Below are 16825 nucleotides of genomic sequence, written 5' to 3' on the forward strand. Positions count from 1 at the left end.
GGAAGCTCAGGGCTGGGAAAAGAGTCCCTGAAATTGAGAACCAGAAAATGATGCATCTGAAATTACTGTATAGCGTACACATATAATGATAGGATTCAGATATCAGGGTCAGGCCATCTTCTGCTTAAACACAAGATTGCTGAATAAACCACTGTCTGGGCTCACCCATTCGGTTAGCTCACTGATCCTCAAACTGCGACCCGTGGGGCGGATATGGCCTGCCAATGCAAAGTATCTGGCACGCGGAGTGGTGGGATTCAGCCCCACCCCTCACCCCGCCTTATCTTCCATTGAGCATCAACTCCAGCTGCACTTCTGGTTAGTAATTTCACCAGTTGGGTTGCACTTCTCATCACACCGCTGCTGCCGAAGGTAAGGCCGAAGGGTGCTGGGGAGGACCAGCTGATTAATCTCACCAGTGCAGCCACATGGTCCATGGCTGGTGGGTGAGTAGGGGAGGGGCTGCTGCTGGTTTGAAAAGTAAGTGGTTTAAAAGTCTTTAAAAACGCTTTAAAAACAGCCTTTCAGGAATGTTTTTCACAGCCATATGAGCCAGATCCGGTGGGTGAGTAGGGGAGGGGCAAGTACAGCAAGGACAAAGGCAAAATGGATTGCTAAATTGGCCAGCTTGTAAAGTAAGTGCTTTAAAAGTCTTTAAAAACGCTTTAAAAACAGCCTTTCAGGAATGTTTTTCACAGCCATATGATCCAGGGCTGGTGGGTGAGTAGGGGTGGGGCTGCTGATGGCTTGTAAAGTTAGTGCTTTAAAAGTCTTTAAAAACGCTTTAAAAACAACCTTTCAGGATGTTTTTCACAGCCATATGTTCCGGGGCTGGTGGGTGAGGGGCAAGTATTGGCCATGCCCACCCAATCACATGACCACATAGGCACGCCCATCCCGCTAGTCCTGGCCCCCTCAACGGTCTGAGGGACTGTGAATCAGCTCCCTGTTTAAAAAGTTTTAGGACCCCTGGGTTAGCTGGTTGCTACAAGATTTTCTGTTTGTGATCCTCAAGTTTTTGGTCAATGATCTAAGAAACTGTCAGAAGGCTGAAACTAATCTCATAGAATTAGATACTCAGCTCCAGCTTTGCAGCAGCAATTCAGACCCGATAACCCATCCAACAGTTTTATGGGAATCTTTGCCAAAGCTTGCAGAGCAATTAAGTTTAAAGACTTAAGAGAAGTGCCCCCCCCCCCCCTTATCAACACAAAACACGCCTGCAGTTTAAAGCTTGTAGTTAAATTGAGTGTAATCAAAATCTACGGTAAATGATTACTAAGCCGCCTTTCCAGATGGTATCCCAAGGGGAATGGTTGTGCCTTTCACACGATCTCGCTGTTTTACGTGTCAGGTGCAAAGCATTTCTCGTGCCTTTGGCTCAAGAAACCACAGGAAAGCAGTCCTAAGAATTTGCCATTAGGAACATTCGCAGAAAAAATATTCTGACAAACTAAATTTTCTCCCCCCAAGAGTGAATTTAATTATGGTTTCATCGGCTTGAAAAAGGAAGATGCAACGAAAAAGGAAGATGCCCAGAGATTAGATGATTGTTTTGGGATAGGAAACAAACCATGATCATCACGACACTCTTTCATGAAAACTAGAAATATCGGCTAATCTTTTGGAGGCATCTTAGCCCAATGTAAGTCATTCTTGGATTCCACCACTGAGGCTGCCTGGGGTTGCTTGGAGTTGGGAGGCTAAAGCATCCATGGGAGCTTTCCATGGGAGAAGTTGCTTTAAGAGGAGTATCTTTTGGAAGTACGTTGGCCTTAATCTTAAGACATGTTGGCTTGGTGAAATTTAACTAGGGTCAGAAATATTCTATATCTCGTACTGGATCTGTAAACATTCACTGGGCACATGATATAAAGCAGGATTTTGCCACCTCTGCAACTTTTAAGATGGGTGGACTTCAACCCAATTAGAACAATTAATCAGTGGAAGAACCTGCCTCCAGAAGTTGTGAATGCTCCAACATTGGAAGTTTTTAAGAAGATGTTGGATAAGCATTTGTCTGAAGTGGTGTAGGGTTTCCTGCCTAAGTAAGGGGTTGGACTAGAAGACCTCCAAGGTCCCTTCCAACTCTGTTATTCTATTCTATTCTATTCTATTCTCGACTTCAACCAGCCTGGTGTCTAGGGAATTGAAATCCACCCATCTTAAAAGTTGCCAAGGTTGAAAAACACTGATCTATAAGGAGAGAAGTACTTATTGTTCCACTTGGTTTGACATAAGCTGGGTGGACTTTAACTTCAGCTTGCTGGCTGGATAATTCTGGGAGTTGAAGTCCACCCATCATAAAGTTATCAAGGTGGAGAAACAGCAATCTAAGAGAAAGGAGAGAGGTACTTATTGCTCTATTTGGTTGGACTTGGTTTGAAGCAAGATGGGTGGGCTTCAACTCCAAGTTGTTGGCCAGGGAATTCTGGGAGTTGAAGTACACCCATCTTAAAAGTTAACAAAGTTGAGAAACAGTGATCTAAGAGATCTAAAAGTACTTACTGCTCCACTTGGTTACAGTAGCTTGGAAACCAACCACCTCGCAGCTTTGACTAGGAGAATCTGTGCCTACCAGAGTCTCTCCCACATACTTCCGAAGCTTTCCCATTATAGGCACGGAGGAGTGGGCCCTTTGCAAAATGCCAACTTCTCTGCCAGCCTCCCAACTGCAGGCAGGGATGATTAAATAAATAGATCGGAAGAGCCAAAGTACCACCTGCTCCTTGGGGGTTTCGGCTATGACTGATCATCCCTTAGAGGGAGGGGAAAAAAATCTTATTTTCTCAATACAGGCTATTTTTTTTTTTTGTCCTAATGAGAATGCTTGGACAGCTGCTGCCAGCTCTTGGATGCCAAAGATCAAGCACAATACACTTTTGTTCCTTAGGAATTTAATTTGATTTTTTCTCTGCCCTGATTTGGAGGCCCCCAAACTTGTTTTCAGGAGCTACGTTAGCGCTAGCAAGTCCCCAAAGTTTCTGGGGACAATTATTTTCAGAATCGTAGTTCTTAGGTTGCCCCTGGCAACACTACGTCCCCTCACAGCTTTTTAGGGTTTTTTTTTTTTACCTTTGCTTCAGACCCCCGATTCACCCATTTCTAAACAAGGAAGATGAAGAAAAGCCGCAATTAATAAAACAGAAGCTTCTATCGGTTCTAATGCACTGCCTCCACGGAATTAAGGGCGATGCAGTTATTAGCAAAGTGTGTTTCTTGCCTCTGGTTTTCCGAGCAGTTTTTTGTACATGCTGAGGGCTAGAAACACCCTCATACTTGTTCAAAAATAGTATCAGTCCCACCGTTGGCTTTGCTTTTAGCGTGCAATTTTAGCCCGAAATGCCTGACCTCAACTGGAAAAAAGATCTTAAGATCTCAAATCTTAAAAAAACTCCAGGACTGAAGAAGATGAGGAGAACTCGGAAGGATGTTTGCCACTATTTGCAATTAGCACAAATGTACCAAGTCTTAATGAGGGACTAAGTGGCTAAGATGCTGAGCTTGTCAATCAGAAAGGTTCGAATCCCTAGAGCCGCGTAACAGAGTGAGCTCCCGTTACTTGTCCCAGCTTCTGCCAAACTAGCAGTTCGAAAGCACATAAAAAATGCAAGTAGGAAAATAGGGACCCCCTTTGGTGGGAAGTGAACAGTGTTCCGTGCACCTTCGGCGTTGAGTCATGCTGGCCACATGACCACGGAGACGTCTTCGGACAGCGCTGGCTCTTCGGCTTTGAAATGGAGATGAGCACCGCCCCCTAGAGTCAGAAATGACTAGCACATATGTGTGAGGGGAACCTTTACCTTTATCAAGTCTTAAGTAAATCTTAATAACCCTGGAAGGGGAGAGAAATTCTTCATTTCATCTGGCATAAATGCATTTGTCTATGTGTCTATGGATTGATCCTAATATGCTCCATTATGGCAAGCGGTCACTTCAATACGTGATAATTTTTGACATGTCTTGGTGTGCACTTCCCCCAACGCAATGCCACCCCATGAAAAAAATATGTTGTTATCTGGAGGGATAATTATACTCTGGTTCACAGATGTGTTTGGGAAATGCAAATAATGTACGCTTTTATTAGAAATGCAAATCTTAGCATTTTTTCCTCCTATAGTTTACCAAATACAAAAAACCTGCCCTTTAAACATGGATGACTTGCCTCATTTTGGAGGCATCAGGAAGAGTGGGACGGGTCCATTTATCACAATTCCTTATATTCCCCAAAGACCAACGTGTGGTTCATTTTAGACTATTTTTTCCCTTCCTTTCTTTAAAGAATACTTCTAATTCAATTTCAGTCAACACTAATGTTTTCAGCAGTACTGGTAGCTCTCCCCTTGCCCGTCTCAAAACAGCTTCTTGGCAATTTGGTTAGCCTTACCAGGTGGACCAGACGGGAAATACAGCCAGAGGAAGTAATTCTACTTTTGTGGAATAGAATTTACATGAATAGAATTTTACAAGTCTGAAAGTAAAAATTTCCCATTGTCTCCTTTACAGGCTGAGAAACTAGGGAGGGTCCCTTCTGAGTTTCTTTCTTCACCTATTATGCAGCTGTGGGGTGAGGGGCATGCCTTCTTTTATCTGACATTGCCTAAACACCTTATCTCTGTCCTGTTTCACAGTGTCTTTCTCATACACCATTGCAGCCATCCCCTTTTAAGGATAAGAAACTAGGGAGGGTTCCTTCTAAGCCTCTTTCTTCGCCCTTTATGCAGCTCTGGACTATGCTGTCTCTTATCTGACTCTTCCCTAAGCAGCATCTCTTCTCCCTGTCTCCCAAGGTCTTTCTCACATGCCATTACAGCCTCTCCTTTGCAGCCCAAGAAACTAGGGAGGATGCCTTCTCTTTCTCCACCGATTGTCCAGCTCAGGGCTACAATGCAGTTATCTGACCATTCCATAGGCAGCATCCCTTCCCTTCATCTCCTGAGGCCTTTCCTACACTACCATTACAGCCACCCCCTTTACAGCTTGAGAAACTAGGGAGGGTCCCTTCTGAGCATCTTTCTCCATCTTGTATGCAGTTCTGAGCTATGCAGTCTCTTATCTAACACTTCCCTTGGCAGCGTGAGCCGAGGTAATGCAATGATTAGAGAGCAGTACTGCAGGCTACTTCAGCTGACTGCTAGCTGCAGTTTGGCAGTTTGAATCTCACCAGGCTCAAGGCTGACTCAGACTTCCGTCCTTCCAAGGTGTGTAAAATGAGAACCCAGATTGTTGGGGGCAACAGGCAAATGCTGTAAACTGCTTAGAGAGGGCTGTAAAGCACTGTGAAGTGGTATAGAAATCTAAGTGCTATTGCTATTATTCCACGCAACTTTCAGTTCCATTTGGGTTATAATTGTAGTTTGATGACTTCCCATCTCAGCCAGGTTTGAGCTGCATTGAGGTAAACGTTGTGTTGAACAACAAACAGAAGGGGAGTTGAACTTCATGCATCATTGCATCAAATTAACGGGATGCAAGTCATGAATTACACAGTTAGTTTGTAATTCATTTTCTTCACATTGTAAAGCTAATTAAGGACTGTATTTTTTTTCTGGTGAATTGCTCTAGCTTATGCTCACCCAAAGCATTAAACCGCTTAGAGAGGGCTGTAAAAGCACTATGAAGCGGTATATAAGCCTAAGTGCTATTGCTATTGCTATCTCTTTGTCCCCTCTCTCAAGGTTTTCCCCACCTGCCATGACAAACTCCCACTGCGGTGTTAACCATGTCTCTTTTGCTCACCTCTAGGTTAAAGGCACTTTCCTCCATTTTTTCAACTTCCATGTCTGCCAGTGGATTCTTCAGATTCTGCAAAAAGAGGGCAGCTTTTCTCTTCCGTTCTGCTTGAAGCTGCTTCTCTTTCGATTCTTTGGAAGCCTGGGCTAGTTTTTCTCTGGCTGCAGCCGCCAATCGGTCTTCCAATTTCTGTTTTGCTGGTGGTGGTGGAGGAGGAAAAAGAGAAGAGACCGTCATTTAACTTAAGATGTTTGGAGATCCAACCGTTTCTTAACGCCAAGCTGCATGATCGTCTGAAAAATCAGGCAACTTAATAAAAAAACAAAACACCACCATCCAAAACTTACATGGCCTTTTAAATAGTGTTTGGAAGAACACCTTAAAAATGTGTAAGAGGCAGAACAAAAGTTTCTTTAAAAAAAAGAAAGAAAGAATACGAAGTGCTGTGACTGCTCTAAAAACATCAAACAGCAGGGGTTTACAAAGACGGCTTTTCATTAGCTAACAAAAGAACAAAGGACTAAGACAAAATAGCAAAGATGAAGCTGCCATAAATTCTGAGAAAAGGTTATCAGGGAGTGAGACAGAGACTAAACAGAGAACAAACCCCACTCCCTCCTAGCACCGATGGAAGTTATCTAGTTGGGTAATGAAATGTTTGCAAGGAAACCACCAAGCTCAGAGAGCACTAAGGACCCTACAGACCTCCTCCGCTCCTTCTCCACTCTGAAAACCCCATCCCCTTCTAGCACTGATGATGTTACCTAGTTAGTGTTGTGGCAGCAGATTCCAACAGTGAGGAGGTTGGGGAGGAACATGGGCCGGTCCTGTAGTCTGACGAGGGCTCTGCATCAGAGGCAGAGAGGGGGCCAGGGCCGTCCGACAGTTATCAGCTGCCTTCAGAGTTGGAGATCAGTGGGGCAGAAGAACAGCTGGAGCCTGTTCCCAGTTTGCGCATGCGCAGAGCTGCCAGGAGAAGGGAACAGCTAAGGAACAAGGGCCGACTTGGGAGTAAAGCCACAGGTGGAAGGTGACTGGCCCCTCCCAGAGGAAATAAAAGAGGAGCAAAAGGGGAGGGGGCTTTTGCAGGAGACTGTTAATTCGCTTAATTGGTTCCTGACTCTCCGAGACTCCTTGCCAAGTTTTGCAGACATAGCCTGGCAGCTCTCCAAGCCAGATAAGGTCTGTGACTGTAAATCTTCCCTTGAAAGTCTTTGCTGCATGCGAATGAGCAGAATTCACAGTCAATTAATAAAAGGGGTTTTTGTCAGGACAAGTAGTTGCTTCACGCTCTTGAAAAGCCTAGATAGAACATTTAGGTCATGAAACACCCACAGGTGTTTCCGAGCTCAGAGACTATTAAGAACCCCGAACTACAAACATTCTTTTCTACTGGAGGCATCCAGATGTTAGGCATGACCGGGGAGACATTCTGAAGGAGCAGCAGATCTCTTGAGATGGAGCTACGAATAGAACTACAGAAAGAACTCAAACAAGGCTGGGGCAAGACTTTGAAAAAAGAGAGCCTCACTCAGGACAGAGCAAGCTGGAATGTGGGAGTAACCATTAGATCCTGGCTATTAAGAACTAAGGCAGAAAAAGGCAACAGAACTAAGGTTTTGTTGTGGCCCATCAGCGGCCAGCAGAGCTGGCTGCAGATTCAGACAGTGAGGAGGTTGGGGAGGAACATGGGCCAGTCCTGGAGTCTGGGGCTCTGATGAGGGCTCTGGGTCGGAGGCAGAGAGGCGGTCAGGGCTGTCCGACAGTTATCAGCTGCCTTTGGAGTTGGACATCAGTGGGGCAGAAGAACAGCTGGAGCCTATTCCCATTGTGCGCATGTGCAGAGCTGCTAGAAGAACAGCTCAGAAATCAGGGTCAACTTGGGAGTAAAGCCACAGGTGGAAGGTGAATGGCCCCTTCCAGAGGAAATAAAAGAGGAGCGAAAGGGGAGGGGGGCTTTTGTAGGAAACAATCTATTCATTCGTTCGTTTCAGAAGTGTGAAGATCTGTCTGTGAATCTCAGAGACTCTGTGCCCAGTCTTTCCTTGCACAGCACCTCATTTGGAAAATATTTACATGGCAGCTTTCCAAGATAGATAAGGCCTGTGGTCATAAGTTCACCTTTGAAAGACTGTTTGCCAGGCCTTTGCTAAATGTGAATGAGAGGCATTCACATTCGTTTAATAAAAGGGGTTTTGCCAGGACCAGGAATCTGCTTCGTGCTTTTTGGGGAAGCCTAAATCAGGACAGATTTAGGCTGGGTCCAGAGGTGTGCAACATGGCAATTCCTAATCTATGGTCTCTCTTTTTCTGGCTCTCATGCAGAACTGTTCTCACCATCTCCTATTAAGCTAAAGATTGAGCTTAATTTATTTTTTTGCATTGCAAAAATTCAAAGAACACAACTCTGCCCTAATGCTGGATGAACAAAGCAGAAGGCAGGTAACCCAGCTACCTCCAAGGCCAAGCAGAGACTCAAGGTTAAAGGAAATTTAAGCATTATACAATACAGGGGAAGATTAATTGGGGCATAAATTGGAGAGGTGGAAAACAATACTTCTGAGAACTACTTTCTAAACTAAGTTAAACATTCTCCCTGACTGCCGTCATGTGCGTCTTGCCTTGCTAATTATTTCTTATTCTAATTATTTCTTAGTTGTTGCAGCTCCCTGCCTCTTCTACGATGGGTACAATTACCATGGAAATGTTTTCTGCTTACGCAGACTTTTTCTGACGCTGTGCTAGAACCAAGCGATGGAGACAGAAGGGGGGTTAGCATGCAAGTCCCGTTAGCGGCACGCTCAACAGCTTTCCTTGTCACTAGCTGTGCTAATTAAAGTAGCCTCTGTGTGTTTGTGCATGTAACAATGGCAAAATGTGTGTTTAAGCCATGTCATGTTATGAATGCTTCTCTTAGCATGGGTTGCTGGGAAAAAGAGAAGAAGAAAAAAGACCATTGATTTTATCAGGCAATGGTGCCCTCCACGTTTTAAGTGTGGATGGACGGTGGATGAGGCTTAAATCACTCAAGAATGCCTTGTGGAGGAGTGAATGCACGGTCCCGGTAAGGCCATTGCGACATTGTTGGCGCTGCCGGTTTTTTGAACAAAATGGGAGGAAAACATGCAGGGGAATAACTGCCAAGAACCAAACCAACACAGGACTTTGTGTTTCCAAAGCGGAGACCGACCGTTCAGATGTCTGCCCCTGGACACGACCTGCCTCTGAATCATTACTTGGTTGGAGCTATAAGTCACAATTAATTAAAGGGCTTCCTGCCATTTATAATCGCTGCCCTGCCCTGGTAAAATAAACTCTCCTGAATACACCCACACATGTAAAAGAGCTGTGGCTTAAATGAATTAAGGCTTCTTGTACAGTTTGTCAATGCACTTTTAAAAACCATTTCCTTATGTTTGCTTGCATATAATATTTTGATTCTATTAAATAGTTCTAGAGCCGTGGTGGCGCAATGGTTAGAAATGCAGTATTGCAGGCTAACTCTGCCCACTGCTAGCAGTTTGATTCTCACCAGCTCAAGGGCGATTCAGTCTTCCATTCATCCAAGGTTGGTAAAATGAGGACCCAGATCGTTGGAGGCACGATGCCGACTTTTCAAACCGCTTAAAGTGGGCTGTAAAGCACTGTGAAACAGTGGTATTGCTCTTCCTGCCCTCCCTCCCTTCCTAATTCAGTGGTATGAATGCAGTATTGCAGGGTAATTCTGCCCACTGCTGGGAGTTCGATCCTGACCATGTCAACGTTGACTCAGACTTCCATCCTTCCAAGGTCAATAAAACGAGGACCAGATAGTTGGGGCAATATGCGGACTCTGTAAACCGCTTAGAGAGGGCTGTAAAAACACTATGAAGTGGTATAAAAGTCTAAGGGCTATTGCTATGGGTTGACTTAGCCCCCCAGAGTCAGATGATTTCTCATAATGTGGAGTTATTCAAATGGTGTATTTGAACCCCTCTGGAAGCCACTTTATATTTCATGTATTGTTTTTCTTAAATTCATATGCCGCCCATACTGTGGTTGGAGACAACTCTGAGTGGCCTTGGCATGTGCAACATTTATTAATAAGAATATTCTGTATAATTTAGGTCAGGGGTGTCAAACTCAAGGCCTGGGGCATGGATTCGGTCCGCGGGGTGCTTAGATCTGGCCAGCAGGGCTGCCCGGGAAACAGTGAAGGACTGGCCTGCGGTGCTTCTGCCAATGAAAACGGAGCTTGGGAGAGTTACTTGCGGCCTTCCTGAGCTCCGTTTTGGCTGGCAGAGGGTTGCAGGAGGCTGTCGGAGCTGAAAGCAGAGCTTGGGGGGCCGTTTTCATTTGGAGAGCGCTTGGCTCACCACCTGCACCGCCAACATGAGTGACGTCAAGCTGGCCTCGCCCACCATGGCCACACCCTCCACACCCCCACAGAGTCAAACACAAACCCAATCTGGCTCTTAATGAAATCGAGTTTGACACCCCTGATTTAGGGCATCCATTCACACTTCCTGGATTAATGATCTGGGTTTAAACAGAACCATTAAAAAAAATATAGTGAACTCTGTTATGTCTGGTTTCCCAGCAAGCTTCGCATTTCATTGGTATTTTACAAACGAAATGGGCTTTGGTGTCTTTAGTGCTGATGTACATCTGTGAGAGGATATTAAAAAGGGACTTTATCAAGATTTGTAAACAGTATTTTAAAATATTGTCTATTTTCCGAATATGAAAGGAGGAGAATGATTTCCCCTGAAATTCAGACTGCCATGTCTTCCTTTTTTTTAACCTGCAGACATGGGATAAAGTACTGAGCAGTAATTCTCTGCCTCTGGAACCTGATACCCTCTCTCTGCCCTTTAAAACTTCTTGTAGGATATATCTATATATATAAAAGCAAAATGCCACTCACATGACATCACAAAATCTCCAGAATCGTAAAGCTTGCAAACTTGAAATTTGGCACGCATGTTTCTCTTGGCTTCTAGGTGCTTGCCAAGAAAGGATTTTTCGAAATGACTATCAGATCATTAGTATTTCTTATACAGTAATTAACATGCTCTGATGCTAAGGAGTTCTACTCCCCCTCCTCACCTGCAAAGAACTCTGGTCCAACTGCCAGTTGCCTTATAGTAACACGCTCTGATGCTAAGGAGTTAAGAAATTCTACTCCCCCTCCTCACCTAAGAACAGCTCTGTTCCAACTGCCAGTTGCCTCACATTAGGGCTCCTTACAGTATTAAATGTCGGTACCTCACCAAAATGTCTACGTCTTCCACTTATGGAACTGGTTTCGGACTCAAGGTGGCGGGAACGATATTCCCTTATGTGTTTCAATCACCAACCACCACTGAGCCAATGGATTGAACAGGATTTCTCCTGCATTGCCTGATCACATAGTTTTGTTGCAAAGCACAGGTATCCAGCTAGTAGGTAGGTAGGTAGGTAGGTAGGTAGGTAGGTAGATAGGTAGGTATGTATGTATGTATGTATGTATGTATGTATACATACATACATACATACAAACACAGACACACACATACACACACTGAAAAACAGGTAATTTTATTTGCAAATGACTTCACACATTTTTTTAATTAGCAATCATATGTTTGCACTTTGTGGAGGAGTCTTTGCAGCAGCTCAAAGTCAACCCTATCACTGTGGCTGCTTCGTGAGACTTTCCTTATCAAATTACGCTGCTGCGTTTTATTGAATTAGACACACATAAATGCAGATTTAATTATCACCTGGCGCCATTCTTTCAGGAAAGGAAAAATGGAAAGGAGAGTAACGTTTCCTCTCCTCCTCTGCCTCATTTATTTTGTGTCTGATATATCAAATGTCAAGGACCATGAATGGCTCGGTTATTTTACTTGCAAGTACATTTCGTGTGCGATGGCTACCTTTGTATAAAATAAGCCAGCATTGCTGTTTCATACAGGTAATCCTCAACTTTAAAACCACAATGGAGCTCTGTTGCTAAATGAGACAGTTATTAAGTAAACTTTTCTCCTTTTGACAATCTTTGTTGCCACCATTGTTAAGTGAATCACTGCAGTTGTTCAGTTAGTTAATACAGTTGTTAAGTGAACCTGGCTCCTCCACTGACTTTGAGTGTCAGAAGGTCGCAAAAGGTGTTCACATCCGGGGACATTGCAACCGTCATAAACTGTGTAACTGTGAGAGGGATCTTGGAGTCCTGGTAGATAACCATTTAAATAGGAGCCAGCCATGTACAGCAGCTGCCAAAAAAGCCAACACAGTTCTAGGCTGCATAAACAGAGGGATAGAATCAAGATCCCATGAAGGGTTAATGCCACTTTATAAGGCTTGATAAAGCCACATTTGAAATACTGCATTCAGTTTTGGTCGCCGTCAAAAAGATGTTGAGACTCTAGAAAGAGTGCAGAGAAGAGCAACAAACATGATTAGGGGACTGGAGGCTAAAACATACAAAAATAGTTGCAGGAACTGAGCATGGCTAGTCTAGTGAAGAGAAGGACTAGGAGTGACATGATAGCAGTTTTCCAGTATTTGAGGGGCTGCCACAAAGAAGATGGAGTCAAGCTATTCTCCAAAGCACACGAGGGCAGGATAAGAAGCAATGGGTGGAAACTAATCAAGGAGAAAAGCAACTTAGAACTAAGGAGAAAATTCCTGACAGTGAGAACAATTAATCAGTGGAACAATTTGTCTCCAGAAGTTGTGAATGCTCCAACACTGGACGTTTTTAAGAAGATGTTGGATATCCATTTGTCTGAAGTGAGGTTTCCTGCGTATGAATGCTCCTGGTTATGTATGCCTGACATTGTATGGCTGGTCTCTTTTGACTAGTCATATGAGGTTCCTGTTTACTTAAAATATATATATATATATATTTATACTTGCTTGGTAATGCTTTCTCTAAGGTCCCTTTCAACTCTACGAACCTTTGATCGGGGAAGCATGGAATGAAGGACTTGCCTCGAGCCTAGATATGGTCAATGGAGAAGACCGTTCTGGTGTGCTACACATTGGCATTTCACTCTTGATTGCATTGATCTTGGTTAGAACATAGGTATGGTTCCCTCCTCAGAGGAGGCACGCAGTAGATTTAATGCTTCATTAAAGAGCTAGTATTTTAATGATTCTGGGCATGTGTGGTACAATGTAGGATGTTCGCTTTCAAAACCTTTACTGAAACAAAACTCACTGCTTCATGTAATAGCGTGCTTCACTGACTTATAGCTTTCGCAGTTACCGTGTTTCCCCGAAAATAAGAGTGTCTAATTTTCTTTTGACCCCCAAAATAAGCGCTTGGCTGAACGTCCTCCAAAGAAAAAAAAAACAAGAAAGTCCAGCTGCCTCTTGAAAAAGCATCTTTGGGACAACCATGACTTGGAGGACTGGGCATCTCCACAGAATTTTAGCTATGCACTTTGGATGAACTCCCTTTGAATGGTGTGGGAGTATGAATGGATCTCCAGAAAAAATTGCAGACTATAAGAACCATTTGCACTTCAGTTTGAGATGCAGGCAACACTGAATCATCCCCAATAGCCTGCGCCTGTCTTCAAAAGGGAAGGGACACAGGGCAAAAAACATCCTGCAGGAAGCACAGCTCCACAAAACGGTCCTTTCAGCAGTTCCAAGAAGGCCTTAAAGCCATTTGCACTACCATACTCAGGTGACACTAGAGACAGACAAACCTCCAAGGGGCCTCAACGACCCTCTAAAAGGATGCAAATGACCAGCTCTCTGCAAGCAGTATAAATCCTTCCATTCCCCACCATCCACTCAGAGCTGAAGAAGCTTCTGGGATGGCTATAGACTTTTAGCCATACAATTTACTAAGACCCTTCGAATGGGGTGGGAGAAGGAATGGATTTCCAGACAGAAAAATTGCAGACTACAAGAACCAGGAGCACCACTCAGGACCCCGAGGGCACAGATAAACCTCCAAGTGACCTCAATGACTCTCTAAAAGAATGCAAATGACCAGCCTTCTGCAAGGAATATAAATCCTTTCGTTCCCACACCATCCAGTCAGAGCTGAAGAAGCTTCTGGGATGAGAAATGTCTTCAAAAGGAAAAACCTGACAGTCCAGTTGCCTCTTGGAAAAAAAAAAGCACCTTTGGGACAACCATGACCTGGAGGACTCAGAATCTCCACTGACATTGGTATATCAATTAATACAGAGACTCGTATTTCTTCTGCTCTCTTTCCGTTGCCCCTTTTTAGCAATGCTTTGGCCCCGTCTATGCAGAATTAGCTTTCAAACGGGGTGATATATAGCAATAGCACTTAGACTTATATACTGCTTCGCAGTGCTTTGCAGCCCTGTCTAAGCGGTTTACAGAGTTAGCCTCTTGTCCCCAACAATATAGATCCTCATTTTACCCACCTTGGAAGGATAGAAGGTTGAGTTAACCTTCAGCGGTGAGGATCAAATCGTTGGCAGTGGGCAGAATTAGCCTGCAATACTTCATTGTAACCAATATGCACAGGGAGGAAGGAAAGGAAGGAAGGAAGGAAGAACAACAACACTAGTAATAGCACTTAGATCACTGTTTCTCAACCTTGGCGACTTTAAGTCCTGTGGACTTCAACGCTGGCTGGGGAATTCTGGGAGTTCAAGTCCACAGGCCTTAAACTTGCCAAAGTTGAGAAACACTGACTTAAGACTTATGTACCGCTTCACAGTGCGTTTACAACCCTCCCTAAGCAGTTTACAGACTCAGCCTCTTGCCCCCAACAATCTGGATTCTCATTTGGCCCACCTCAGAAGGATGGGTCAGCCTGGAGAGATTTGAACTGCCAAACTGCTGGCAGCCGGTGATCAACAGAAGTAGCCTGCAGTACTCACTCTAACCACTGTGCCACCACAGCTCTTATAAATCCCAGTCGGTCCAGACCGTACAATTCTTACCTTGCTTGGCTTCCAGCTCTTCCTGGGTCAGCTGCGGCTTTTTTTCTTCCGGGGCACTGCTGGAGGGGGCCAGGAGGGCGGCGCTGTTGGAGGTGCTACTGGCGTTCTCCTGGCCCTCTTTGCCTTCTTCCTCCTCCTCATCACTATCGTCATCGAGCTTCACCCGGTTCTTCTCCAAGGGGAGCATGTCGTTTTCTTTGGCCCGGATTGCAAAGCTGATGGGTGCAAATGACACTGTGGGAGAGGAAAGGATTATCTGTAAAGCAGTCACTGCAAAGTTGAAAACTGTTTGGTGGTTGAGGTGGCTGGCTAGGAAACAGGAGACGGTGAGTTCTTGTCCCAATCTTAGGAATGAAAGTTAGCGGGGTGACTTTAGGTCAATCGCCAGGCGACTGTGTATTCTAGTCCCATCTTAGCTGTGATCGCTGGCTGGGTAAATTTGGGTCAATCACTAGGAGAAGGTGAGTTCTAGTCCCACCTTAGGAATGAAAGTTAGCGGGGTGACTTTAGGTCAATTGCCAGGCAACTGTGAATTCTAGTCCCATCTGAGCCATGATAGATGGCTGGGTAATTTTAGATCAATCAGGAAATGGTGAGTTTTAGTCCTGCCTTAGCCATAAAAGCTGTTTGAGTGACTTTGGGCCATTCCTTCTCTCAGCTCACGTCATCTCACAGGGTTGCTGTTGTGAAGGAGGAAACTTTGCCAGATATCTTTGCCAGCTTGAGTTATTTGTAAACAATAAAATAAAAGGCAGGATATAAATAAATAAATATTTTTACTGCAAGTTGCCAAGGTTTTTTTTATTGGGATAGGAGGTGAGATAGGAAGAACAGAAATACAAGGGTTGGCTCTGGAGCCGCATGTGGCTCTTTCATCCCTCTGCTGCGGCTCCCTGTTGCCGGTCAGCTCCACAACTGATAGGTTTTTTGGTTAGGAAAGGTAGAGGAAAAAGGATGCTGCGCTAGGAGGAGACTCTATGGTGGGGGAAACGGACTTCCAATCGGCTCCAGAATTTAACTAGAGATGGGGGGGGGGGGCCTTCCAGTTTGAGTGTTAAAGGTTGTTGACCCCTGGTTTCATAGAACAGAGGAGGATGCCACCCCCAGCTTCGTTCGTGCTGCCCTTGGCTGAATTGCAATTCTTCTTTTTGAAAAAAAAATCTGTTCAGACCAGGGTAGGATACAGAGGGAGAAAAATGAACCCAGAAAGCAAATATCAGAAAGCAATCGGTTCCCTCCACCCATTTTTGCCTCGGCCTATTAATACTTTGCAACCATGTGTTTCCCCCAAAGACCCCCCCCCCCCAAAAAAAATATGGTCCTTGAATGAAAGAAGGATGTTCCCTCTGCAAAAACAGAATTATGCTATGGAATCCCCTTCTGAGTGTATCACGCCTGGCCGCATCATTATTTGGACTAAAGCAGTAAGTTTTTCCACAGGAGTTTTGGGATTCTTCAGACAACTAGTTATTTTCTATGGATTAAGGGTAAGCTCAGTTATCCATCCAAGACCTTTGGGTAATCAAAACAGCTTCCTTGGCACGCACAAGGGAGGCCCCAGCAAGCTTAGAGGAACCTGTGCTTGCTAGTAGTCCGGAGGTGACGGGGGACGACACCTGGACATAATGGAGAAGAAAAGCAGAACTGCTCAATATAAATGGAAAATGGGGATTACAAGGTGCAAAATTTGCAGGCAGATATCTGGAAGGACCGTTTTGCATCAGAGCATGGGGTCCCTTGATTGCAAAGCAGAATCAGGCTGCAACCACTGGCTTAAAACGCCTCTCCTTTGCTACTGTGCTGAAGTCGCAAAGGTCCTTAACTTAACGACTGTCTCGCTTAGCAACAAAAATGTTGGGCTCAGTTGTGTTCGTAGGTCGAGGACTATTTTGCCCTGGCTGCAGGTTTTAAGAAAGATGAAATGCCAAGGAAATTAGACATGAATCCCATCGGGGAGAAAAAAAGAAAACCACACGTATATCGACAACAGTGCCAAGAAAGTTCCTCACCCATTTGCACCACTCAGGTGACCCTGAGGACACAGCTAAACCTCCAAGCGACCTCAAAGACCCTCTAAAACAGTGGGTCTCAACCTTCCTAATGTCGCGACCCTTTAATACAGTTCCTCATGTTTTGGTGACCCACAACCATAAGATTATTTTATGTTTTCCATATTTTTTTTTTAA

General features: G+C 44.5%; 1 protein-coding gene across 5 annotated transcripts in view; it reads right to left on the reverse strand.

Moving 5' to 3' along the window:
- SFSWAP (splicing factor SWAP) overlaps positions 1–16825 on the reverse strand; it is a 108971-nt gene that overhangs the window by 36617 nt on the left and 55529 nt on the right. For all 5 annotated transcript variants that reach the window (XM_032228793.1, XM_032228792.1, XM_032228797.1 and 2 more), the window contains 2 exons: positions 14640–14873; positions 5740–5930 (listed from right to left, as the gene is read on the reverse strand). In XM_032228793.1, the coding sequence (XP_032084684.1) occupies positions 5740–5930; positions 14640–14873 (425 nt within the window). The remainder of the gene's footprint in view (positions 1–5739; positions 5931–14639; positions 14874–16825) is intronic.

This window comes from Thamnophis elegans, chromosome 13 (genome assembly GCF_009769535.1).
Source record: "Thamnophis elegans isolate rThaEle1 chromosome 13, rThaEle1.pri, whole genome shotgun sequence".
Classification (NCBI taxonomy): Eukaryota; Metazoa; Chordata; class Lepidosauria; order Squamata; family Colubridae; genus Thamnophis; species Thamnophis elegans.